Below are 24408 nucleotides of genomic sequence, written 5' to 3'. Positions count from 1 at the left end.
CCTCGAACTCCTGGCGATTCCCCTGGCACAGCCTCTGGAGAGCTGAGCTAACACCAGACTCACAGACACACAAGGGTGGACGTTGAACGGGTGTCGTTTCTGAGTTGTTTTTGCCTGTTTACTCGGGATATGAGTATGTTAGAGTGACCGCAACCCCAGGGAGACCGCACACACAACTCGGTGGCCTGAAGGGGCCAAGAAGAAACTTATGACACATTCCCAGGGGTGCTGCTGCGTTCCTGAGCATGCGGCGCGCACGGCTGTCAGTCTGACTGGATGAGACCCCGAGATGCTGGCTGGGTCACAAGGCGCTGCTTTCACCCTTGAGGGTGGTGGTGGCAGGACTTGCCGTAGGACGCAGCCCATTTGGAGGCGGGGCCGTGACCTCTGCCAGCACCCGCCAGACTCCGCTGCCCCAACCCCGGAGCTGGGGGCAGGGACTGTCTCCAGGGGAGTGTCCTGTCTCGAGGCGGGCGTGTCTCCGGGGCAGAGTTTTGTCTCCCGGCGCTTCGATTGGCCCGGCCGCGCGGGGGATTCTGGGTTCGGCGTTCCTGTTGTCTACGCGCGCGTTTCGCCATGTTGGGCTCCCCGGTGAAGCGGCAGAGAATGGAATCAGCGCTGGACCAGCTCAAGCAGTTCACCATAGTTGTGGCCGACACGGGCGACTTCCACGGTGAGGGGTCGCGGAGCGAGCCCAATGGCGCGTGAGCCCTCCCCGTCCGGGAGTGCCCCAGTTCCGGGTTGCAATCTGGAGGCGGTCCCAGAGGTGATACCCGGAGGACGCTGGAGCTGAGGCTGGAGCCCGGGCCTAGCTCGGCCAGAGTCGCCTGCGGGCGGTGGGAGAGGTCGGGGAAGGGCGCCACCCGGGTCCACCTCTCCGGGGCGCGCGGGCTGGACTGGCGGTGCTCCGAGCCTCCTGGGGAGGTCTGTCGCGCCGGCTGCCTGGCTGAGTTGTAGACAGGCGTCTGAGGGCCGGGGCGGATTTGCAGCTACAGGGTAGGGCAGTCGTGCGGAAATTCGCGCTGACTTCAGGTTCCTTTTAGCCTGTTGCATGTGCCTCTGTGTGGACAGTTGCTGACCGCCTGCGGCAGGTGCCAGGCCTGGCCCCACAAACTCCGTGTGGGTGCGTCAGACTCTAGGCGGAGCAAAAGATTATCTGTTAGGATTCAGATTTTCCTAGGCTAGTAGAAATCTTGGCAGACAGAAGTGTAAAGAAAGGGGCTGGCGATTTAGCTCGGCGGCATAAGCACCTGCCTTGCAAGCAGGCAGTCGTGAGTTTGATTCCCGGTACCGATAAAAAAGAAAAAGACAAAAAAAAAAAAGTGTAAAGAAGGATTGCACTGCTAGTCCGGAGCGCCCTGACCTGCGGTGCAATAAGACTTTCAGGAAAACCGCGAAATAGCTGCAAATGTGAGTACTCAGTACAAAAGCGCATCCTCTTTTCTGCTTTCTCACGGTGACTTGAGAAACAGGCTTTAATTCCTCTTGGTAACTGAATAAGCACATTGTTTATCTAGCACAGCCGTGGGGCGTGATTAGGCATATTTGACTACCCTATATAAAAGATGGAGTTAGTGCTTGGCTCTAGGTCTAGCAGTGTATACCAGGCCTGTGTGGTGTACAAGCCCTAGAGGGCTTCAGAAACTGCTGACCGGGAACAATGAGGTGCTTCTGGCCTGCTGGAGTGGCCTGTGTCTCTTAGTAAGAAGGAAGTGCGCAGAGCTGCACCTGGCTCTACTCCTCAACTCTTTGCCCTCAAGGTGCAGTGTTTGCTTAGCAGCCCGAGCGTTGTCTACATTTTGAGCCTGGCTAGCTTACCCTCAGGCCGACCAAAACACTTGTTAAGCCTCCTGGCAGTGCAGGACCCCCCCCCCCCCCCCGAATCCATTTTCCAAGGCAGGACCTGGAATGTTGTTATTGAAAGGGCTCTAAACTGAGAGCCTGCTTTCTAAAATGAATACTAACAATTTTGTTGAAAATATATTTATAGCCAGGCTTGCATGTTGTAAGCCCAGCACTCAGGAGGCAAGTGCTATGACTGGTTTAGGTGCTTTATTCTGTGGGTCATAGGCCCCTAAAAATAAAATCAAAACTCTTTGATCCTCAAAACAAAAAGAAAACAAAAAAAAACCTCTTTGGTTCTGTTCCCAGAACAACTTGCTCCCCTCATTTTGCATGAAATCTGAGTCTCCCTGACCCTGAAATGTGTCTGTTGGCCCTCATGGGTTTTGGTTTCTTATTTTTCTTTTTTCCTTTCCAGGCAGTGCTGGAGAGGCAACCTGGGGGAAGAATACATGAGCTCCACCCATCCCTAGGCTTTTGGTTTTGTTTTCAGTTGTGGGTTTTGTTTTCAGTTTGTTGAAAGCTGACTTTAGGGGCTGGGGATTTAGTTCAGCGGCATAAGCACCTGCCTTACAAGCAGGCGGTCGTGAGTTCGATCCCAAGTACCAATTTAAAAAAAAAAAAAAAAAAAAAAAGCTGACTTTATCCAGGTGTCGTTTTATACAAGCAAACACTGTTTTGAGCAGATCACCACCTAGCACACTTTCTCTTCACTTGTTATTTGGAAACACCGTAGTTACAGACCCAAAGAAGTTGCAAAATGAGCTCATGAACCCTTTGCCCATTTTTCCCAGAGATGGCCACACAAGAAGCTGGCACTGGCATGAGCTGTGCCACATGCAGACTGGCTCAGTGCTCTGTTTCTGGCCTGCACTAGGGGTGCGCCTGCAGCTGTTTCTAACTTGGATTTGTGTGTCAGCAACAGCGGGGACGTAAGAGTTGTGGAGATCTCCTGTGCCCCTGAGGCTGCCATGCCCTCTAGCACCATAGTTTTATTACTAAAGAATACTTTGGAAATTGGGAAATACTAATCTGCTGAGCTGGGCGTGGTCATGCACTGCCTGCAATCCCAGCACTCTGGGAGACTGAGGCAGGAGGAGGAACTCAATATAAGCAATTTAGCCACTTTGCACTGAATAAAAAGGACTGGGGATGTAGCTCAGTGGGAAGGTGCTAGATTCAATATTCAGTACCATTTTTAAAAAAAGACTATAATCTGTCAAATAATAAATTTATCTCCTGGCAAGACTGGACCTTTGTCTGCTCCTCCCAGCATACTCCATTGGGTTGATGGGTCAGTTAAACCCTAAGATTTGGATTCCTGGGAAAGGATAAATGTGTTAAAAGAGACACTTTAGCCCAGTGTGGGTGTATCATCCCAGCCTTCTGGGAGGCTGTGGCCAGAAGACACTAAATTCAAGCCCAACTTAGGTAACTTAGCAACTTAGTGAGACCCTGTCAAAAAAAACAGAGAGCTGTGGCTGTAGCTCAGTGTGAAATCCCTGGGTTCAGTTCTCAGTAACTGAGTACAGTGTAGTGTTTGTTGCCACCAGCCACCTGTATTGTTGTCACTCGTTTTGGGCCAGCACCACCTAGTGGCCCCTGAGCCACCACACGTTTTTTTTGGTGACCGCCCTGTCACTCTGCCTTGTCCTGGGGAGTGCTTGGGGCCCTGCTGAGTTTGGGTGGAAGCAAATGCCCTACTTATGTTCCTGCTTTCAAAATTCTTTCCCTAGCCATCGATGAGTACAAACCCCAGGATGCCACCACCAACCCATCTCTGATCCTGGCTGCAGCCCAGATGCCAGCCTACCAAGGGCTGGTGGAAGAGGCGATCACTTATGGGAAGAAGCTAGGCGGGTAAGTGTGGCTGCGGCCAGCAAGCTTCACTGGTCTCCTCGGCCTGTTGCCCTCCCTACCCAATCCTGTCCTTTTCATTTGTGGTACTAGGGGTTAAAGCCAAACTGTTCCTTAGCACTTTTTTGAGTTAAGATCTTACTGTATAGTCCAAGCTGACTTTGAACTTGTAAACCTCCTGCCTCAGCCTCCTCAGTGCTGGGATTTTAGGTTTATCCCTTCACATGAGCCCCACCATTTTCTGTTATTCTTTTGGATCTATGGGCCTGTACCACCATGCTTGGCTCTCACTGGAGTCAGGGTTTGTTTGGAGTCAGGGTCTCACAATGTAGTTCAGGCTGACCTCAGACTTATGGTGCGCCTCCTACCTTAGCCCCCCAAGTGCTGGGATTATGGGCATGCACCACCTCGCCTGGCCTCTCATTGGCTTATGAAGTGAGCTTTGCACAGATAGGCCACACTCATTGTGGCAGGGACTGCTGATGGCACCCCAAACTCCCTGTGGTCAGAATCCTGAACATTGTTCTACCTTCCTGCTGTCGTTTATTATGTTAACGGCAGGTCTGCTCAGTGCTGCTCCACCACCTGCCTAGTTGTGCCCAGTGGCTGGCTGCACTGGTTCTGCTGTCACCTGGGCAGCCACAGACACAGCTTCAGTTTCCTTTCTGGTGGTAACACATGGCTCAGGGCCACACCTGACCCAGCTGGCAGTGTGGCTCCTGAAAGGAGCAGGCCTTCCTAACACCTAGCCAGGCCTCCTGGACCACATGACAACTGCTCTGCACACGAGTCTCCCTCCCGCCCCTCCTTTGCTCCTTGTACCCCAGAACTGCTATGGGATGGCCTCAGGGAGGTTCTGCTCCCACATTTGCAGGACTGCATGTAGCACAGGACACTGGTGAAGTGTCACCTTGGGCAGTGGGCTGGTGGGAACCCTCAGACTATTCCCACTGGAATAGCACCTGCCCTGCATGTGGTGTCTGCCCTTCCAACCTGGGAGAGGGTGAAAAGATCACTCTACAAGGCAGGTTTTATTGAGTACAATTCACACGATAGGACTGAGGCTTTAGCTCAGCAGCACAAGCACCTGCCTGGCAAGTGCAAGGTTTGTATCCCTGGTACAAAAGGAAAAACAAAAAACATAATTTTTTGTTTTGTTTTTTGTCTTTTTCCTTTTTATCAGTACCGGGGATCGAACTCAGGACTGCCTGCTTGCAAGGCCGGTGCTTATGCCACTGAGCTAAATCCCCAGCCCCAAAAAACACAATTTACTCAATAGTGGTTTTGTCCATTTTCTGCACTGGGATTAGGGATGAATCCAAGGCATTTGCACTGAGCTACATTTCCAAAAAACATGCTTTTAATCATGAGACAGGGTCTCAGTAAATTGCCTAGGCTAAGCACAACCTTGGCACTTTCCTGCTTTAGCCTCCCAGCATGCTGGATTACCTTGTAGCATATGCTACCATGCTGGAATCCTACTGTTTGGTCAGCTCCATGGTGAAACCCTGTGTAATCTCACAAGCTCCTAACCTGCTTTTTCCCTGTGAATTTCAGGTCACAAGAGGACCAGATTAAAAATGCTATTGATAAACTTTTTGTGTTGTTTGGAGCAGAAATACTGAAGAAGATTCCAGGCCGTGTATCCACAGAAGTAGATGCAAGGTAAGAATGCCGGGGAAGATGGGCTATTGGGCCACCTCTCTCCAGTTTTTATCCCAGGGGACAGGAACAGAGAAGGAGGACAAGGTTTGCTTCTTGGGGTCCTCGTGTGGTCTGGCACTCCTGGTATTGGGGAACTCCGTGCTGAGGTCTCTCAATACAGTAAGCAGCCTCCACACTGCCAAGGGCTCTGCACCTTGTTGACTGCTCAGGCCAGAGCTCTGGGCACCATGTTTCTTGCTCGTGCCCACAGGGTGTGTGTGTGGTCTTTTTGCTTCACCAGGCTGTCCTTTGATAAGGATGCCATGGTGGCCCGAGCCAGGCGCCTCATTGAGCTCTACAAGGAGGCAGGAATTGGCAAGGACAGAATTCTCATCAAGCTGTCATCCACCTGGGAGGGAATCCAGGCTGGAAGGTAAGTGACCCTGCCTGTGGGAGGTTTTAGGCCAAGTCTGTGCTGGGCAGCACAGGCTCACCCAACAGTGTGCCTTCACCTTGCCAGGAAGCCTCACATCTCACATCTCACTTTGCCTAGTGGACAGAAAGCATGTTGGCCAGGCATGGTGGTGCATGCCTATAATTCCAGCATTCAGGAAGCTGAGGCAGGAGGATCACTGCAAATTGGAGGCCAGCCTGGACTGCATGGTGAAACCCTGTCTCAAAAACCAAAGGGAAAAAAAAAGCAGCAGCAAACCATGGTTATACAAACGTGCTTGACGTAGAAGAGGCAGGAAAGCTGAGTAACCAAGGGGAATTGCTGAGTTGCTCACCCACAGGGCTAACAGTCAGTGGGAGGCCTCTGAGGTTTGCTACTGCGTGCTCTTTGTGAATACACATTGGTTTTGAGTGCATTTGCTGGTCACACAGTTGGAGGAGGGCTGTGCAGGCTGGGACAGCTGCCTTTGGACTCCCAATGTGGCCAGCTGGTGGTCACCTCTGAAATGGGCTCCTGGAGAGCGAGTCTGCACCTCAGGACATCCTTTGTTGCTAGACGGTGGTCCAGGAAGGGTGGTAACCCTAGGCTGGAAGCCCAGCCCTATTCTGTGCCTTGGGGACAGACATGCGGGCCCTCGGCACTGGTACAGTGAGAGGCTGTGCGGTGGCGTGGACAGGTGGAGGGAGCGTCCTGATCACCCAGCCCTGCAGAGCATTCCGGGTTTCCCTACCACAGAGGGCCTGCACTGACCTCCTTGTCCCCACAGGGAACTGGAGGAACAGTATGGCATCCACTGCAACATGACGCTGCTCTTCTCCTTCGCCCAGGCCGTGGCCTGTGCTGAGGCGGGTGTGACACTCATCTCTCCCTTCGTGGGGCGCATCCTGGACTGGCACGTGGCAAACACAGACAAGAAATCATACGAGCCTTTGGAGGATCCTGGTAAGCAATCTCTTTAAGATCACAGGTGAGGACAGGGTTGGGGGCAAAAGGATGGAGTGGGACCTGAGGCCTCCTGGGACTCTCTGGTTTCCTCCAGGGGTCAAGAGTGTCACCAAAATCTACAACTACTACAAGAAGTTTGGTTACAAGACCATTGTCATGGGCGCCTCCTTCCGCAACACAGGCGAGATCAAGGCTTTGGCAGGTTGTGACTTCCTCACCATATCGCCTAAACTCCTGGGTGAGCTGCTTAAGGACAGCAGCAAGCTGACACCTGTGCTCTCAGCAAAGGCAGGTAAGGCCTAGGCTCAGCCATGGCCACTGCTGAGGCTGTGGACCCCTGGGTACAGGTGCAGCTCAGGGCATGGTTGAGACTTTGGGAGGGCTTGGTCCCCCTGTGCATTTCACTTGGGTCACTAACCATGGAGTCTTGAGGGGGCCAAGGGTTGATGAGTGATGTCAGGCCTCAGGGACCAGGGCAGGCACAGAGGTGTGGTGTCCCTCTAGCCCAGGCTAGTGACTTGGAGAAGATACACCTGGACGAGAAGTCTTTCCGCTGGCTGCACAATGAGGACCAGATGGCTGTAGAGAAATTGTCTGAGGGGATCCGCAAGTTTGCTGCTGATGCCGTGAAGCTGGAGCGGATGCTGACAGTGAGTTCCATGCAGGTGGTCTTAGGCCCAGGTTGGCCTGAGCCACCCGGCAGAGGGGAGCTTGATGTGGGTGCCTATATGGCAGGGGGCCTGGCTTAGCCACAGCCTCAGAGAGCCATTGAGGGCTAGACACAGCTCATCATGCTCTTTTCTAGGAAAAAATGTTCAGTGCAGAGAATGGGAAGTAGTGTGCATCAGAGCCTGTGGACCCCAGATCTGCCATCCTGCCTGTGACTAGAGTCCTGCTGTGCAAGGCTTTGTGGACTCTTTAGTTTTTTTGACCAATTGTACAGGGATGAATCATCAGTTTCTGATTTTATGTAAAACTGCCTAATGCATTAAAGCAGTTGCTTTTCCTGTGCTGGCTCATTTTGCTGTTTGTCACCCTCATGCCCTACTGTGCCCACTGTTTACTGGTATCTGGGCCAGGTGAGGAGGTGGGGATGGGGCAAACAGCCCCAAGGTTCCCAGTGAGAGTATCCCTGGCTACACTGGGAGCTGCTAAGCCCCAGGCCTTGGTATTGAAGGTGGGGCCCTGGCCCAGGGCATTTCTGGCATGGTCCCTATTCCTGGACTGTGCCATGTGCTGACAGATTCAAAGCTGCCATGGGGTGGGGTGGCACAGGCAAGTGTTGGGCTGTTGAGCCCCTGAGGGCACAGGTGTAGGTGCTCTTCAGCGTCTTAGTCTGCTGCCCTTGGCCAAGGCCAGCAGGGCAGGTTCCTGTGGGGAACACTAGTGGCATATGATAGTCACTATAGCTGGCTCTGAAACCAGGCAGACCCAGAACCTGGGAGGTGTACATGAGGCCCTGGGTAGCTCCCAGGGACACTGAGGCCAGGCAGCCAGAGGAGGGTATGGGGGTTGAGTCAGGTAAGCCTAGGCCTGGGAGAGTCTAGGAGTGGCTTCTGGCCAGGTCCAAACTACCCACAAGCTGCTATGCCCCAGGATCCTAGCTGTCTCCGCAGACTCACACCGCCCAGGGTACCATGGCATGTGGCAGGGAGTGGGTCTAAGGCCCAGCTAGACAGTAACAGCTCCCTACTTGATGTGCCACAGCCTGCTGGGGTGCCACTGATGCTGTTTTGAGTAGGTGTCAGAGAACTGGGCAGGGCCACAAGTAGGTCCCTCCTATTCCTCAGCAGCCTAGGGACAGGACCAGGTCACACACAGGCTTACAGATGTAACTCACAAATCTAAGTTCACCCACTCCTGTACTTGCAGTCCCAGTCCCTCAAGCCCATCACCCACACCCACCAGCAGTAGGCTCTTGATGACTGGCTTCACAGTAGCAAGATCCAGCCTTGGTAATTGTGTGTCAGCTTCCTTCCTGTTTGACACTAAAAATTCTGAGGATACAGGGATACACCTCATAGGGAAGCCAACCTGCCCTTTTTAATTGATACACGTGCTACAATTTTGGCGACACATGGGCTCTGCTTACAAACACAACCTAGGGGGGAAAAGCCTGCCAGCTCTACCTCTGCCGCTGCTGCGATGCTGGAGGCTCTGTCCCCTCCCCTTGGACGCTTAGCCTCTGGGGAGCAGCGCTGAAGCAACCCAAACAGAAGTGTTCAGCAGATGCCACACCATCCAAAATGCTGGCCTTGGGTTGCGTCTGTGTCCCCCAGAGCTCCCAACAGGATGGCGACCCTAGCACTGGAGGGTCTTCAGTCAGGCCAGAGGGGCTCCTATGAGTGGGATTAGGGCCTTTATCGGAATGGGCCCAGCACACACCCAACCCCACCACCATGAAGAACAGCCAGAAGCCAGGAAGCCCTCACAGGACAGCTCTGCTAGAACCGTGGAAATGCCCTGCACTGCTTTATGTGTTTGTACTTTCTGTTCCAGCTGTGTGGACAGAATAAGCCAGGACATAACTCAAGCTTCTGAAGTTTTGTCAAGGTGTGTATGTGACACACTGGGAGTGGACTGGGCAGCACAAGGCATACAGCAGCCCATCTTGGAAGGAAGCAGCCCCAAGTGGGGCTGCCTTGGTGTCTTCTTCCATTGGGTCCTGCAGAATCAAGGGCCTCCCACCCACATCTTCTGTCATGAGAGATACCCCGTGCCTGGGGACACGTGGCCAGCAGAACCAGTCAAGCTGGGAGTGCAGGATTGGGAGGGAAGGGAAGGCCCCAACTGGGTTGGGGGCTGGTGCTTCTGGGGAGCTTGACTCAGAGCCAGCAACTGCGCAGAGGGGGCCCAGCGGGAGAGAAAGCAAATGAGTTGTATGCAGGAGGGCAGCCACTCTGGTGCCTCCCTCCCTGCCAAGGCCTGTCAAGGGCCCAGGAAGCCAGGGCTCATCCTATCTCAACAGAGCCCAAGCCACCCATGCTTCTGTAGATGGAGCCCGGGTCTGGGCATCATGGGAAAGGCTCTTTCCACTAGACACTCCCGATGCCACATGGACCACAGTGACATCACTGTGTTCACTGCCAGGGTTCCAGTACCATCCCAGCTGCAGTGAGGACCTCTCCTCCCTCAGCAGGAGTGCAGGGCTGAAGCTTGATCAAACCCTGTTCACCCTGGTCAGAGGGAGCCTCCCATGGGGTAACAACTAACGGGTGAGGCCATTCCTGAATACCCATGGTGGATTCCACTTCACTGGCCAACCAGCTCTCCAAGAACACAAAACTAGGAATTCTCAGGGCTCTCTGGCCACCAGCTCTTGATCATCCCCGATCCACCTGGGGAGACTGCTGGGCACTAAGGGACCAGGAAAGCATGGCTTCTCCAGAGAGTAGCCGATTCCCCAAAATGAGTCCAGGCCATGGCCTCCTCAAGGGATTTCATCAGGCAGGGAACAGTGGAATCCTTGGAGCCAGAGAGTCAGTCCAGCTGCCTCTTGAGGACACCTGGACCATGTCGCGGTAGTGTCTGCTGGCAGATTTATTTCCTGCAGGATGGACACATAGTCAAGGCTCAGCACCCACACAAAGGAGCAGTCACAGGGCAGGTCCAGGCCAGGTCTCCCAAGCCTCACCGGCTGCCACAGAGGAACAGCAGGTTCTGTACAGCAGGGACAGTAGAGTTGGCATTCTGCCCGGTGATCAAGTGGCGATCTAGCACAACGTGCACGGCATCAGGCTCACTGGCTAGGAGGGCACAGGTCTTAGACGCTGGTGTCCCCAGACCCATTTCTGCCCACTGAGGACCCAGTGACTGAGTGGGGCTCGGGCTGTCTAGCATGGGCTGTGGCCAAAGGCATTGCCAGCTTCTCCCAAGGTGCACCTGGAATTTGGGGGCATGCCAGGCTTACCACTGAAGCCAGCGCCTGAGTCCTTCACAAAGTCCTCCACGACTAGCGGCAGCCGGGCGAAGCCAGGGGCTCTGATGAGCTCATACACAGAAGGCTGTGGGGATGGGGACCTAAGCCAGACAACGGCCCCAGCAGCTCTGCTCCTGCCAGGGCCTCCCTCTGCCCCCAAGACCCGCCCCGAGGGACAGATAGGGTGCACCAAAGCAGGAGCCTCACTCACGATGGGCAGAGGATGGGAAGGGGGGTGTAATGTTGAGACAGAAAAGCCAGCTGTCTTCCCACAACAGGCAGCTCTCATGCTAAGGGCCCAGCTCCCCAGTATCAGGGCACCTGGTGACAGATGGGCTGGTGGCTGTGGCCAGGCCTCTCAGTGGGTAATGACATTGCCCATGTATGCCTGGCATCTGTCACACTGGACACGTCCTCATTTAGGGAATTAAGGGCCCCGGATAAAGGGACAGCAGGGTCACAGTGCTGTGAGAACCTGAGTGCAGATACTGGCCTTCCCAAGACACTCACCCCTGTCAGGCTATAGCCATGGAACACCCAGGACCTGTCCTCACTGGTGGCACAGCACAGAGCAGCAACACCATGGCCAATGGCACAGATAGGCTCTGAAAGTAGTGAAGCAACCCGAGGCCCAGTTCACCAGCCTGGCTGAATATATCTACATTCTGTCATAGGCTAGCTATCACCCACCTCTCCAGGAGAGAGTCAGTGCCAGGTTTTGCATAAGGCCCAGGTCACTCCAGGTTTGGGGCTGAGATACACACGAAGGAGAGACACCTAGTACAGCCTCTATCTGCAGGTCACCCTGGTTGAGACAAGGATAAGCCTTGCAGTGGGCTCACTGGCACCTTTCAAAGGCTACCTGGCACATGAGTTCCCATAGCTGAGATGTCTCCCTCTCCAGGCCCAGAGAGTCTGTTTTCCACAACAAAAGGGTGCTGTGTGGCAGCCCAGCCTTTCAGTGTGCTGGTCCCCAACTAGTGTCCTGTTTGTCATAATGGACACTGTGCACGCCTATCAGGACTGCTGCCATCAACCTACACATGCAGGTCCTCAGGAGGGCACAGCCACCAGTACCCTCAGGAGCCGAGGCTGGAGGAACATATCATATGGTTGAGGGTTGCATCTTTGTGTGTGTAAGTGGCACACAAACTTGTCCACTAACCAGGCAAGATCATGCGACTCTGCACAGGTCCAGCTGGCTGGGGAAATGACCAGGCATGCCCAGCTCTGAACCTGAAGCAGCTGCCCAACCCTACCCTGCATTGCCAGCCTATCCCTTGGTTCTTGTGACCTACTGCTCTCAGATCGGAAGTGCTGCAGGATGCGGGCCAGGGAACCACTGTTGGCCAGGTCAGCCAGGGCACCAGGACAGCTGGGGATCAGGAGAGCATGGTAGCGGGCACCTGAAGGGAGACCACAAGCCGGGAATCCACTAGTCAGTTCAAAGGGCAGAGCCAGGGCAGGATCCCCCCCATAAGAACCAGCCAGATATCACATGACTGTCCCAAACCCCACACAGTCCCCACAGACAGCTGACCTACCCCTCCCCCAGAAGAGCACAAGAACTCTAGGGCCCTAGACAGTCACAAAACTTCATGGCAAGCCCCAGCGTGGCTGCAAGGGAAGAATGGGACATACATTGAGATCCCAAACCCATCTGCAGCCCTTGATGCTCTAAGGTCTCAGGCACCCCACCCAAGAGGAACATGCTGCCCAGGAGGAATGCATCCTGGCCCACCATCGATAGACTCCAGCTTCGCAGGGCTAGCATAGGCTTTGAGGCGGAAGTCTTGAACCCAGCGTGCATTACTCTCAGTCAGGTCCACAAAATCCATGGCCTTCCCCTGCAAGAAAGATCCCGGAGGGCAAGGGTGAGCACTCGGGTCACTGAAATGGGTCCAGACTCAGGATAGTGGCAAGTACTGTCCCACACACTTTGCAGGGGACTTTACAAGGTACAAAATGGGCTAAGGAATGCACCTCAGCAGCACAGGACTAGCTTATCATGTGCAAGGCTCAGGGTTCAACTCATAGCTCCAAAATAAATAAATGAAATGTGAAAATTCACAAGCACACACTATATCCTGCAGTAGGTGTCTACTCCAGACCCTTTCCACTGGAAACATCTGCTACTTTCAGTAACCTGAGTCTCATTTGCCACTTGAAGCTGCTTAAAGCACATACCACAGTGAAAAGCCTCCCCTGCACCAGTCAGGCCAGAGCCCAGGGATGGGGACCAGTACTTCAGGATGTTGCCAGGTCTAGATGCAGAACCTTCACCCCAAACCAGCTCCATCAGGACACAGAAGGTTCCTCACAGGAGACAATAGCACCCTCCTGGCTTCTACCCCAAAATGTGGGGACTCCAAGCATCCACTGCCAGCAGGCTTGCACTTACCCCAGGAGTGGCCACCTGCAGGTTGAAGGCGGCACTGGCCAGTGTGAAGCAGTGGAGGAAGGACTGGGCAGACACACCTGCAGAAGAGGGCCAGGTGTGACAGGGCGGCCATCCTTGGGGGCTCTCTTGGTCTTAGATCCACCCTTAGAAGCAGGTCATCCCTGGCACTTTAGAACCCTTCAGGTTAGAAAGCTGAAACCCAAGGAGCACAGCTAGATCTGCGCCCCACTAGGCCAGACTGTCCCCAGCCTGGGACTTGGCCTTCAGGCCCTAGCCAGACCTGGACACAACCCAGTCCCCTCAAGGCTCCAAACCACTCCACCTCCCCCATCCTCACACACAGTTGCCAGAGGTCTCTAAACACAAACCCAAGTGCAGGGCTCACTTACAAACAGCCATTCATAGCACCCAGTGTCCCAGGTGCCCACAGCTGGGGAGAGGCAGTTAGGCCGGAGCCCAAAGAAATGGGGCTTTGACTAGCAGCAGCTGTAGAGTGCAGTGTTCTAAGCCCTCCCCACACCCAAGAAAAGACAAGCCCTTCCAAAGGCTCCGGAATTTTGCCCCTTTTGCCTTGCTGTTCCCAGGCTTCTGCTGCCATCAAGGGACCTTTCAAAACGAACCAGGCCTGCCCAGTCCTGGAGGCTCCAGGACAGCACAGCTCTGCACCTGGACTCCAAGGTGCACAGACTCGCGTTACCTTCTGCAGCACCAGGTGTCGACATTGATTTAACTCCGAAATCCAATCCCTGAACCTCATTAAAACACAGTCATCGCCAACCATTCACACGGGGAATAAACATTCTCCAAACCACACGGCATTCTGTCCACACCTTACCCCAAACCCTCGCTCCTTACGCCTGCCACCACCATCCGCCCAGTCACCTCGCCGCCCCGTCCCAGCCCCTAACCCCCGTCCTGAGCAAGCCTTCCCTGGCGCACTCAGCCTCTGGAGACAAGGCCCACACTGCAGTGCCGCTCCCCCTCGGGTTCCTCTCACCGCCCTCAGGAGACGGCGTGGGGATCACAGAACGCGGCAGGCCACGACCACACGACGCAATCCCCTCTCAGATACCGACCTACAGGCCCCTGGATCCGACAGAAGGGTCACTGGCTGAATGTCTCCCCAGTGGCCACCAAGCTCCTGGTCTGGCGCTCAGGAAGGCGCCAGCCCCGCCTTCCAGAACCCGCCGGGCACCAGGCGCCTGCTGCGGACACACAACCCCGCCGTCCGGTGCCCCGGCCTGCCCCTTCCCGAGTGCTTCCTGGAGCAGCGGGAACAGAGCCGCCCCTAGGGAACCACAGCAGCGGCCAAAACCCCGACTCCTCCCGCGGGAGCCTCGGGCTCAGGCCGCAGCGCCCAAGAACGGCCGCCTCAGGTGCGGCGCGGCGCAGCTTCCTCCGGCCCCTGCGACCGCCTGAGGTATCACCTGATCCCAGCGCCCGGGCAGCTGCAAAGCACGCCTCACCTTCGGCGACACCGCTGGCCACGAGCAAACAGGCGGGCCGGATGGGCAGCCGCTCCGACGCCATGGCTTTGGTACCCGCTGGCTAGGCCGCGAGGCAGAGCATGCGCAGCGGGCGGAGCGAGATCGAGGGCGGGGCAGAGCATGCGCACCGCGAGGATGCAGGTTTTGGGGGGCGCAACTAAGAGCGCCATGGCGCACGCGCCCGCGTCCTCTAAGCAACGCTTTGGCAAGCTCAAAGTTCTGGCCTTTCTGCCTTGCTAGACTGCTCGGCTACGTGGCCCGGAAGACTGATCAGACCTGGCCCGCTCCTGCTGGCTTCGGCTCTTCCTAGCTGGGTCATTTGACTCCGCGCCAACGGGACAGAGCTAGGCCACAGCGTAAATCTGGAGCACGGACCCTGAGCGCTGCCAGGTCCGGCCCGGTGGACAAGGACCGCCTGCTTAGCGAGCTTCCGCATGGTCCAAATGGGGAGCGAGCCTCCAGGGGGGACAGGCGCACCCTAGGAATGGGCGTCACCACCTGAAATGACGCCTACGCAGTGCTGAGTCCTGTTGGAAAGTCCGGGTTGTCTGGGGCAAGGCTGCATCTGATGCAGTTTTTCCTTGCGGTGTAGATGACCCCGAATATCTTTGGCCAGCAGGTATGCTGTGTCCTTTGCTGTCTGGATTGGAGAGAGTGGAATGGCTCGGACCCAAGCTGGTGGGGAGGCTGGTGGCCCCCTCCTGCCACCACCAGGACTGTTGCTGCACTCAGGAAAGTGTCATGATTGGTACTAATCAGAGCGGCTGAGTCCAGGGCACGGTGCCTCCGAGCCACGCAGCACCTCTTCTGCTACTGCCTCTGCCTCCTATCCTGCCAAGTGACAGAGGAGGCCCCAGCCTACCAGACCTGCAGGAGCAGCTGCCCCACATCCCTGAGTAGCATCCTCAAAGCTGACCCCAGGGACACAGCTGACCCCTGGTATGGTGGGCTGCTGTGAGGATTGATGAGCAGGGCCTGCCAAGGGTCCCAGGATGGGGGCCAGAGGTCTCAGGTGGGAACCCCATGCTGAGGTGTCTGGCTGCACCTGGCACACACCTCCTTGTCCTGATGTGCCACACCTCCTCCGAAGGCCTCTCTCAGGGCCAAGTCTGAGTCCTGATAGGCACAGGCACTAGCACCTGGATGGGACATCTGTGATGTCTGGTGACTGGGTACAGTTGCTGGGCTCTCTCACATGAGTGACAAGGAAGGTGCAGGGGGCTGGAGTGCCCCTGAAGTTGGGTTTGGCCTTGTTGGGAGGCTACAAGCCACAGGAACATGGGCACTGTGGAGCATGTTTGCTTGTTTCCCATCTCTAAACTTGCTCCTGTGCCATCCAGGGATAGGTGGAAGGGACCTCTGCCCTGTGGGGCTGGCCCAGACTGCAGGGCCTCCAGTGTCCTGCCAGCCCTGCCTGCTTTCACCTATGTCTTTCCTGCGTGCTTTTGCACTGGCTGCTCTTCTCTGGCTGAAATGCCAGAGCTCCTCTCTGCCGGTGAAACTCTTGACCACTGACTTCACTCCTAAGCCCTAAGCATCAGTGGCACTACCTGCTCACTGCTGTTTTATTGAGAATGTGGCTGTACAATGTATTTGCATGTCCATTGGTAGCTCAGGTGACTTTCAGGCAAACCTTAGTAGGGGTCTGGGCTTTGGGATACATGATCCTCTCCTTGCTGTGTAGGGGTGAGAACTGTCCAGAGCCAGCTGCATGCCCAGCATGGGTTAGGGCAGGGTTGGGCTAGGTGAGATGTGGAGACTCACAGCTCAAGAAGCAGAGGGCAGTGAGTGGCAGCCCCAAGCTAGTCTGGGGCAGGAACAAGCGATCACTGGGGCAGAAAGGCTCAGCACCATTGGGAATGCCCAGCCACTGCCCTGTCTTTCCACAGGTTGGCAGGGCCTGGGCAAGGAGTCCCAAATGTGCACAGATGGTGGCAGTTGTTGCCTGAAGAAGCTGAGGGGAAAAGACTGTCACAGACCCAGGATGTCAGGAGGACCCAGTGGAAGGGGTCAGTGAGTATCCAAGTCCTGTGGGGTGGAGGGTGATGGGGACCAACTTACTTTTGACCTCTGTGCCAAGCAGAGATAAGTTTCAGGAAGGTCATATCAGTGCTGCTTGCCTAGTATGGGTGCACATGCCTGCCAGGACAGGGTATCTGCCCTTGCTGGCCTGCAGTGGACAATGCAGCCCATCTATTCCATTGTCACGACTTGAGGGGACTGGCCAGTGAGGTGTATGGAGCCAAGAGCTCTGAGTACAGGTATGCATCTGCCCTATGTTGGGCCTTGGGCATTAGGCTCTGGGTCTGGAGGATTTTGTTGGCTTTCTCTACACACGCTTCAGAGGGCAGGGCTGCTGGGATGATGATGCATAGTCACAGGGAGAGAAGCTGCTTGTTCTTGGCAAGAGGGACAGGGTGCTAGAGAGGAAAAAAATAATGTGCCCTGGCCCCTACCATGCTGCTAGAAGCTTGCAACATGATGACAGAAGAGGCCAGCACTGGTGCTCCAAAAGCAAAGGCTGAAGGCTCAGGACATGAGAGCAGCCTAGAGGGGGTATAACCTGGGGCTCGCTGTGGGGCAGGGCCTGCCTCCAGCACTCTCCAGGACACAGATGCCTCTGTCCCTGAGATAACACTGCCTGTGCTACATTTAACAGTGCATGTGTGCTTTTTATTTTTTATTTTTCATTTTTTTTTTATTGAACTCACGACCACACACTTGCAAGGCAGGCGCTTATGCTGCTAAGCTAAATCCCTAGGCCTGTGTGTGCTTTTTAATATACTGAATATTTTTAAAATCTGGTATTTGCTTATGTTTATTTTATTTTTTAATTAAAAATAAAACAGTGAAACCAGGCTGGTCCTGGTAGTGAGTTATCTCAATTGATTGTTCACAGTCAGTACAGATTGAACTCCTTGTTCTACTGTTTCCCCCCTTCTCACTACTGCACTTGACTAGTCTTATAAAAAAAAAAACAAAACCAAAAATGAATAGAAGAAAATAATAAAGATCAGAAAACACAACCCCTTATCAAACTGTCAACATCATTCATACAGATTAGCATTTTTGCTTATATATATATATATATATTTTTTTTTTTTAATCTTTTTATCGGTACCGGGGATTGAACTCACAACCACCTGCTTGCAAGGCAGGTGCTTATGCTGCTGAGCTAAATCACCAGCCCCTTTGCTTATATTTTAAAAGCCATTCTGTAATCAAAATAAACCAGCCCTGATGTCCCTGAGATATTTTTGTTTTGTTTTTTGTTTTCTCTTTTGGAAAGTTCGTTATATTCAAGTTGGAGGACCTTTGAAATTTTGAGTTTTGGGGATGTGTGACAGCAGATTCTGACAGTCCCCTGAAGGGGAGGGACGTCAGGAACTGCTGAACCTGGTGGGAAATTAAAAAAGAAATGAGACAAGATAGTTACAGTGACTGTGATGTCAACATCTGTCAGGTATGGCTGCAGGCTCAGGACATGCTGTGCTGAGAAGCAAGAGCTGGGGGAGATAGTGTCACTGTGCAAGGAGGCAGGGGCCCTTGGATCTCCTGAGGGGAAGGAGACGGCTTCTGTGTTGCCTTCAGAACCTCATTATCTGGGGTGAGGCCAGTGTGAGTCCTCATGGGCTGCTGAACTAGGGCATGGCAGGATGTCCTCCTCATCCCGGCTGCAGATGCTCAGACACAGTTCAGCTTCCTGCTCCAGAAGCCACGAAGTGAGAGTTTCCAGTGCCCTCAGTGGCAAAAGCTTGGGATAAGCAATGTGTAGAAGTCCCTCAGGCCAGGCGAAGGCTTTTCAGCCAGCAGACATGCAAGCTCTAGCACAGAGAGGAGGAAGAAGATGAGGGGAGGGTGAGACTGCATGGTGAGTGGAGCCACTCAAGCAGGCCAGGGTTCTCACGGATTGGCAGACCACTGCACAGTATACCTGCCATGGAGGGGCAGCGATGCCACTGCTGGGCACACTTCAGAAGTAAGGAAAATGGGGACCCAGGTGTTGTACATCCCTGTTCATGAGAACCCAGAGACAGAAGCAACCTGAGTGTCCATGGACAGATAACAGGTACACACAGAATGTGGTCCATCCAGTCTAATGCTTTGCAGCTCAAAAGTCGTGGCTCATTGCCAGGTGCAATGGCATACGACTGTCATCCCAGCACTCAGAGGCCAAGACAGGAGGATCACAGGTTTGAGGCCAGTGTGAAAACTTAGCAAGATCTGGTCTATACACACAAAGAGCTAGGAGTGGGGGCTGGGGATTTAGCTCAGCGGCATAAGCGCCTGCCTTGCAAGCAGGCAGTCATGAGTTCAATCCATGGTACCGATAAAAATGAAAAAAAGACCAAAAAAAAAAAGAGACAAAAAAAGAGCTGGGAGTGTACCTCAGTATGAAGGCCTGAGAACCCTTTGGGAGCTGTTGAAGCTGGAAATCGACCACATGTGCAGGGCTGAGGTGTGGCCAGAGCATGGCTGTCCCAAGAACAAAGAGCACCCAAGGCAAGCCACCTGAAGAAGTTGCTTCAGCCCAGAAAAACACCAAGCCCCTACACATTCCAAGGAATGGGTTGCTAGACAGTGGGGTTGAAGTTGACATCATCTTTCCAAGTGTATAAATAAAGGTGCTACAGTGATTGAGCAGTTCCACCCATTATGGGATTAAGGGCTCCACCTGACCCCAGCTTTGTCTCGATTTTCTCATCCTCCCTTGGTCCTTCACCCTAGGAAGCTCAAGGGCCACATGTGTCATAGCAAACCCCAGTACAGGAAAAAAAAAAAAAAAAACCTGATACATTACATGGGTGAAGCTTGAGGCCATTTTGCCCTAGTCACCAGATCCCTTGAGATAGGAAGTAGGATAGTGGGTGCCAGGGGCTGGGGACAAAACTTGAGATGAAAATCCTGGAGGTAGAGAATTCTGGATGCACAGTGTGGACCAGGTTAGACATAATTTTTTGTGATTTGTTTCGTTTGTAGTAGGGTTCAGTCCAGGCTGGCAATCCTCTGGCCTCAGCCTCCGGAGAATTGAGATGATAGATATGTGCCGTCAGGCCCAGTTGGTAACTCACAGAGAAAAGGTTCATCCTGCCCTATGGCTTTAGAGGCTTCGAGCTGATGGTGGTCAGGCAGTGTGTCATAGAAGGTGCCTGTGTTGGATCAAAACTTATTTCTCGCCAGAAGCATAAGAGCCAGGAGAGGTCAGTGTCCCGAGGTTCCCTTGCAGCACATGCCTCTAAGTGCAGTTCAGTGAAGAGACCCTAGTTTAGCAACTTGGGTGGGTGGGGTTACACCCCTGGTGACCTGAGGACCTCCCACTAGGACCCTCCTTAAAGGTTTCACAACCTCCAGACAGTGCCAAGCTGAGGGCCCACCCCTGAACACATAGGTCTTAGCAGGACAGTCCAGATCAACTCAGTATGCATTGTGAGCATTTTCCTCCTTTCGTGTGGAGGTGCAGACATTGGGTTTTTTCGTTTTGTTTTGTTTTTTGTTTTTATCTTTTTTTGAGATGGGTCTCACTATGCAGTTCAGGTTGGCCTTGAGCTCACTTTGTAGCCCAGGATGGTCTCAATCCTCCCAGTCAGCCTCCTGAGTGCTGGGATTACAGGTGTGAGCCACCAAGCCCTGCGAGGTGCAGATATTGTTTTTTTGTTTTGTTTTTTTGTCTTTTTCATTTTTATCGGTACTGGGGATCGAACTCACGACCGCCTGCTTGCAAGGCAAGTACTTATGCCACTGAGCTAAATTCCCAGCCCCAGTGTAGCACCTTGTGAGTCAGTGAGGAAAGGAAGTAGTAGTGTGTTGCAGCTCAGAAGGCCACACATGGGCTCACAGCTTAGGCTGGAAGACCTACCCGCAGCCCCAGGTCTGCTGAAATGAATGGTATTGTTTGTCTAAGTCGTTTTGGGTTTTGAGACAGGTTCACTTCTTTAGAATGGTCTCGGATATGAAATCCCCCTGCCTTGTTTCCCATACCTCTGAGATGCAGTTGTCTATTTTGAGGTACAAACCACAGGGTAGATAAAATGGTGAGAGGACTGGAGAGTGGGAAGAGTGAGATGCCTGCCAGACACAGAAGAGTACACCTATGTGGCACAGCACCCTCTTTCCCCCTGGATAGCCAGGCCTGGCTTGGGTGGCCCAGGAGAGGCCTTCTGGACTTGAGAAGATGAGGGGCAGCCTGGGCAGGTACTACAGTCCACTCTGGGGGTTTTCACCCTGTGGAGGTGCCCACAGCTGTTACCCTGGGCTGTGGCTGTGTGAATGGGACCCCTCCCGCCAGCTGGAAGGTGGCCTAGGGGAGGAGATGGAAGGAGCACTACCCACCAGCCTGGCACCCTAGGTGTGGGGCCATGGGACCCAGATGGGACTTCTGGGCCCAGCATGACCTCAGTGCCTGACTGGACACTAGGTCAGAGCAGGCTAACTGCCCTCAGGCTCCTCTGTTCCCCTTCAAGGATGGGGCTCCTAGAGGACTGAAAGGAGCTTCCTGCCTTGTGCTGTGAAGCCAGTGACCCAGCCTGGGCTATGTCCACACACATGGTGTTCTGCTGGAATTAGGGTGCCAAGAGAGCTGGTAAAGGGCAGGCTCACTGGGTGTATCCACCAGGGACCTGGCACTTCTGCCTGCTGCCTATGAAGCCCAGGTATGGATCTGTGTCCCCAGGTCCCAGCTGGAAGCTTCTGGCCCTCCCAGCCCATGCAGGTGAGAACACCAGCCTAGCCTTTAGACAACAGAGTTTATTTCCAACTTAGCCTCTGCCCAGGCCCAGTTCCTGTGGTGCTAGCCAGGTGAGGACATGATTCCCACAATGGCTACCACCACCACTTTGGGAAGCCTGCCTGCTGCCACCATGCCAGGGCAGGCCAGGGCCATGTGTGCGGAGGGCTGTGCAGCAGTCTTACTGCAGGAAGTGGGTGGTGGGTGACTGCCACCCACCAAGCAGTTCTACTCTACCTGTGTTATTGCATTTATACGCTTGTTAGACGGGGTCGCAGGGTGCAGGCAGGAGGGCCCACTCTAAGGGGGCATTGGCAGGCACAGCTGGGTGATGAGAGCCTCCTTGGATACCTGGCTCCCTCCCAGGCTGTCAGCACTGCCCAGGAAATGCAGCGTGGCCCTAGTTGCATGGCCTTCACTGGGCACAAGCTAGAAAAAGGGAACTTCCGGGAGCCCCTGCTAAGACAGTACCAAGCTGTCTCTCCTCCTAGTTACAGCAGGCAGTTGTGGAGGTGGCACTGAAGAGGGACTGCTCACCTCAGGGCAGTCTTTCTGTGTCAAGCCCAGACCAGGATTAGGAATACAAACTTTAGGGACCTGCTGCCCACCCCGACTCTGCTCCTTCAGAGACCAGGTAGCTGCACACAGGATCTATTCTGTCCTTCCTCACTGTGTCCACTGCCTGGCCTGCCCAGCAGGACCTCTGCCCTGTTCTGTAAGCCCCAGAGCCCAGGCTTCTGCCTCAGAGCGTGGCGGAGACTATGCTGGGGTGAGCAGAGGCGGCTTGCTGTGTCTTTCCCGCTGTGTACATAGAGAGGGTATACATATATGTATATGATGTATTATGTAGATATAGATAGGTACTGTAAACTCGCATGCACTAGCTCCCAGGTCTGTACAGAAAATGGCTCTGTGCCCCCCTGGACACCAATCATCTAGGTATCATTTCTTCCGAGCCAGGAAGGCCACACCAAGAATCAGGGCCACTGCTGCCACAGCTACACCCCCAGCTACCAGCAGGGGTGTCAAGTTCTCGCAGGGCCAAGGACCTTTGCCCCCTGAGCACTTGGTGGTGGACTCGTCCTCCTCCGCCCCATCCCCAGGACCTTTGGGCTCTGGGGCTGCATCAGGACTGCTGGGGACAGCGGGAGCCGAAGGAGCCGGCTTCAGGTTGCTATGGTTGTTGAGAAGGGCAGGGTCAGCCTTGGCTGTGGTCTTCTTGGCAGAGGCGGGGGTTGTGGGCTGCTCCTGCTTCTCCACTTGGGCCTCCTTTTTTCCAGCCTTGGTTGAAGGGACTTTTCCATCGGCAGCTGGAATGGCCTTGGCCTCGGCAGTGGCCTGAGACACCTTGGTGTCTGGCTTGGGACTGCTGGCCAACTTCGCCCTGGACTCCATGGTGGTGGTGCTGGCGACTGGGCAGGCGTCGGGGACAGGCAGATGGCTTGACTGGTGTCTCAGGACAGCTTGACCCTGGGCATCATATGGGCCTGGAGGGGGATGTGGGTGAGGATGTGGCAAGAGAAGCAGCCCCATGCATCCCTGGTACCCTGCCCTTTGCACACTTTTCCTGTGTCCTGGCCTCCCTAGGTGTCTTGGTTCAGAGCTTCCATATCCCAGCCTCCTCTTCAAGGTATGGTCCCCATCAGCCTGACCACTCCTAGAGCTGCCCCCACAGCTACAGAGGCAGGGTGCTATGGACTGAACCCAGGTGGGCAGGGCCAGGTGGACTAGCCAGAGGCCTCTGCTTCCTCTCTGGACCTATCCTGCCTATGGCCTGTTGCATCCATTCCCTGAGAACTGTAGCAATGCATGGTCAGAGGGTGATAGGTACATAAGGGCATGGTAGCACAGAGACAAAGCACATATCAGAGGGCTCCTCGCTGTTCCTCAGGAGTGCTGAGCTGCCCTGGGCTGTGGCCTGGCCAAGGTCCTAGTGGAAGAGGGGCAGGGCTGAGCTGGAGCCCTCGCTCAGGGCCAGGAGTGGGGCCACAGGCATTAGGATGAGGACCCTGGGGTGATGAAACTGAGGCATCACCCCTAGGCAGAGAAGCAGGGCACGCGCCCACCCACCTCCTGGCTTCTGGTGCCCTCACCCCCCAGCACCTCACCTATGTCTGGCCCAATGGCAGGGTGTCCTTGTGGAGCCTGCCTCTGGGATTGCCTCAGGCACAGCCTAGAGTAGTACCCACAGTGCCCTAGGGCCTTAGGGTCAGGGCACAGGCTGGGTGCTCCATTGTAAGAAAGACCTCACCAACCCCCAGGTTCCAGATGGGGTGCAGGAAGGGCCTGGCCTGAGGACCACAGCTAAGGCCAGCCAGCCCGGCCTCGGGAAGGATGAGAAATGCCCCCACCTACAGGAAGAGGGAACCTGCCCAAGGATGTAGCTCAGGCTTCCCACGCCAACAGGCGCAGTGACCACACTGAAGGTCACCTGAAGGTCATGGCGTTTCGAGGGTGTCCCGAGGAGAGGCCAGGCCATAGCCTGACTTCCCAGGGAGCTCCAGCCGCCCCTAGTACCTGCGGGTTGGAAGGGTTAGGCCCTCGGCGGCACCGGTGAAGGCAGCTGTGCCCCTCGTCACCTCTGGTTTGCACCTGTGCCTTACCAACTGCCGCCACCTCTGCAGCCTCCGAGCCCGGGAGAGCAGGGCTGCGCGACCCGGCGACCTCCGCGGCCGGGCACCCTGGCCCGCCCCAGCCCGGCACCCCACCCCGCTGCCCGCCACAGGACCCGCTGCCTTACGCCGTCTGTCTGGCCTGCTGGCGCTGCGCCTCCTTCAGGCTCTGCAGCGACGACGGTGTGGACGCGGGCCACCCGGAGTTTCCCACAGTGCACAGCTCGGCGCAGGACGCGAGGACCACGAGGGCGGAGTCTGATTACGCAACTTTGGGCGGGGCCTTTGCCATCACGGGGCGGAGTCTAAGGCTGACTTGCGGGGGTGCGTCCCCTCAGCCCTACGCTAGAAAGCAAGCTGAGGGCCCACGGAGCCGGAGCCGCCGCTACGCAGTATTCAGGTACCCATCCTTCTTGTAGGACAGTCGCAAGCCATCCCCGCCTGCGGTCTGGCCCCTCCACAGCGCAGGCTGGGGGAGCTGGGCCTTGGAAGAAGAGCTGTCCTCCCACACCCACAGACATGC

General features: G+C 54.9%; 3 protein-coding genes across 12 annotated transcripts; 1 reads left to right on the top strand and 2 right to left on the bottom strand.

Annotated features, from left to right (window-relative positions):
* The first annotated feature begins 473 nt into the window (after positions 1-473).
* Positions 474-7749, top strand: Taldo1 (transaldolase 1). Its single transcript, XM_003461310.5, has 8 exons — positions 474-673; positions 3579-3702; positions 5257-5364; positions 5645-5776; positions 6564-6739; positions 6837-7034; positions 7247-7392; positions 7548-7749. The coding sequence occupies exons 1-8, from the start codon at positions 577-579 to the stop codon at positions 7578-7580; spliced, it is 1014 nt and encodes a 337-aa protein (XP_003461358.1). The 5' UTR covers positions 474-576; the 3' UTR covers positions 7581-7749.
* Positions 7750-8754: 1005 nt separating this feature from the next.
* Positions 8755-14684, bottom strand: Gatd1 (glutamine amidotransferase class 1 domain containing 1). 9 transcript variants are annotated; one of them, XM_003461309.5, is made up of 8 exons: positions 14529-14683; positions 13063-13139; positions 12403-12508; positions 11960-12067; positions 11172-11266; positions 10653-10746; positions 10377-10488; positions 8755-10289 (listed from the first exon to the last, which is right to left on the bottom strand). In XM_003461309.5, exons 1-8 carry the CDS (start codon positions 14590-14592, stop codon positions 10283-10285), a joined length of 663 nt encoding a protein of 220 aa, XP_003461357.2. In that variant the 5' UTR covers positions 14593-14683; the 3' UTR covers positions 8755-10282. The 9 variants fall into 9 exon arrangements, 6 of the variants coding, with proteins under 6 accessions (XP_003461357.2, XP_013005971.1, XP_063108055.1 ...); XM_013150517.3 differs by having other exon boundaries at positions 10377-10455; XR_001200836.3 differs by having other exon boundaries at positions 10206-10289; positions 10377-10484.
* Positions 14685-21275: 6591 nt separating this feature from the next.
* Positions 21276-24171, bottom strand: Cend1 (cell cycle exit and neuronal differentiation 1). Of its 2 annotated transcripts, none has more exons than XM_004999516.4 (2): positions 24014-24171; positions 21276-22760 (listed from the first exon to the last, which is right to left on the bottom strand). In XM_004999516.4, the coding sequence occupies exon 2, from the start codon at positions 22666-22668 to the stop codon at positions 22216-22218; it is 453 nt and encodes a 150-aa protein (XP_004999573.1). In that variant the 5' UTR covers positions 22669-22760; positions 24014-24171; the 3' UTR covers positions 21276-22215. The 2 variants fall into 2 exon arrangements, with proteins under 2 accessions (XP_004999573.1, XP_063108058.1); XM_063251988.1 differs by lacking the exon at positions 24014-24171 and adding an exon at positions 23791-23967.
* Between the last annotated feature and the right edge of the window lie 237 nt (positions 24172-24408).

Source organism: Cavia porcellus, unplaced genomic scaffold (assembly GCF_034190915.1).
Source record: "Cavia porcellus strain 051 isolate PalLab524CR breed Dunkin Hartley unplaced genomic scaffold, mCavPor4.1 scaffold_6, whole genome shotgun sequence".
In the NCBI taxonomy this organism is placed as follows: domain Eukaryota; kingdom Metazoa; phylum Chordata; class Mammalia; order Rodentia; family Caviidae; genus Cavia; species Cavia porcellus.
Note: the sequence above shows the minus strand (reverse complement) of the source record. Positions and strands in the feature narration are given on the sequence as shown.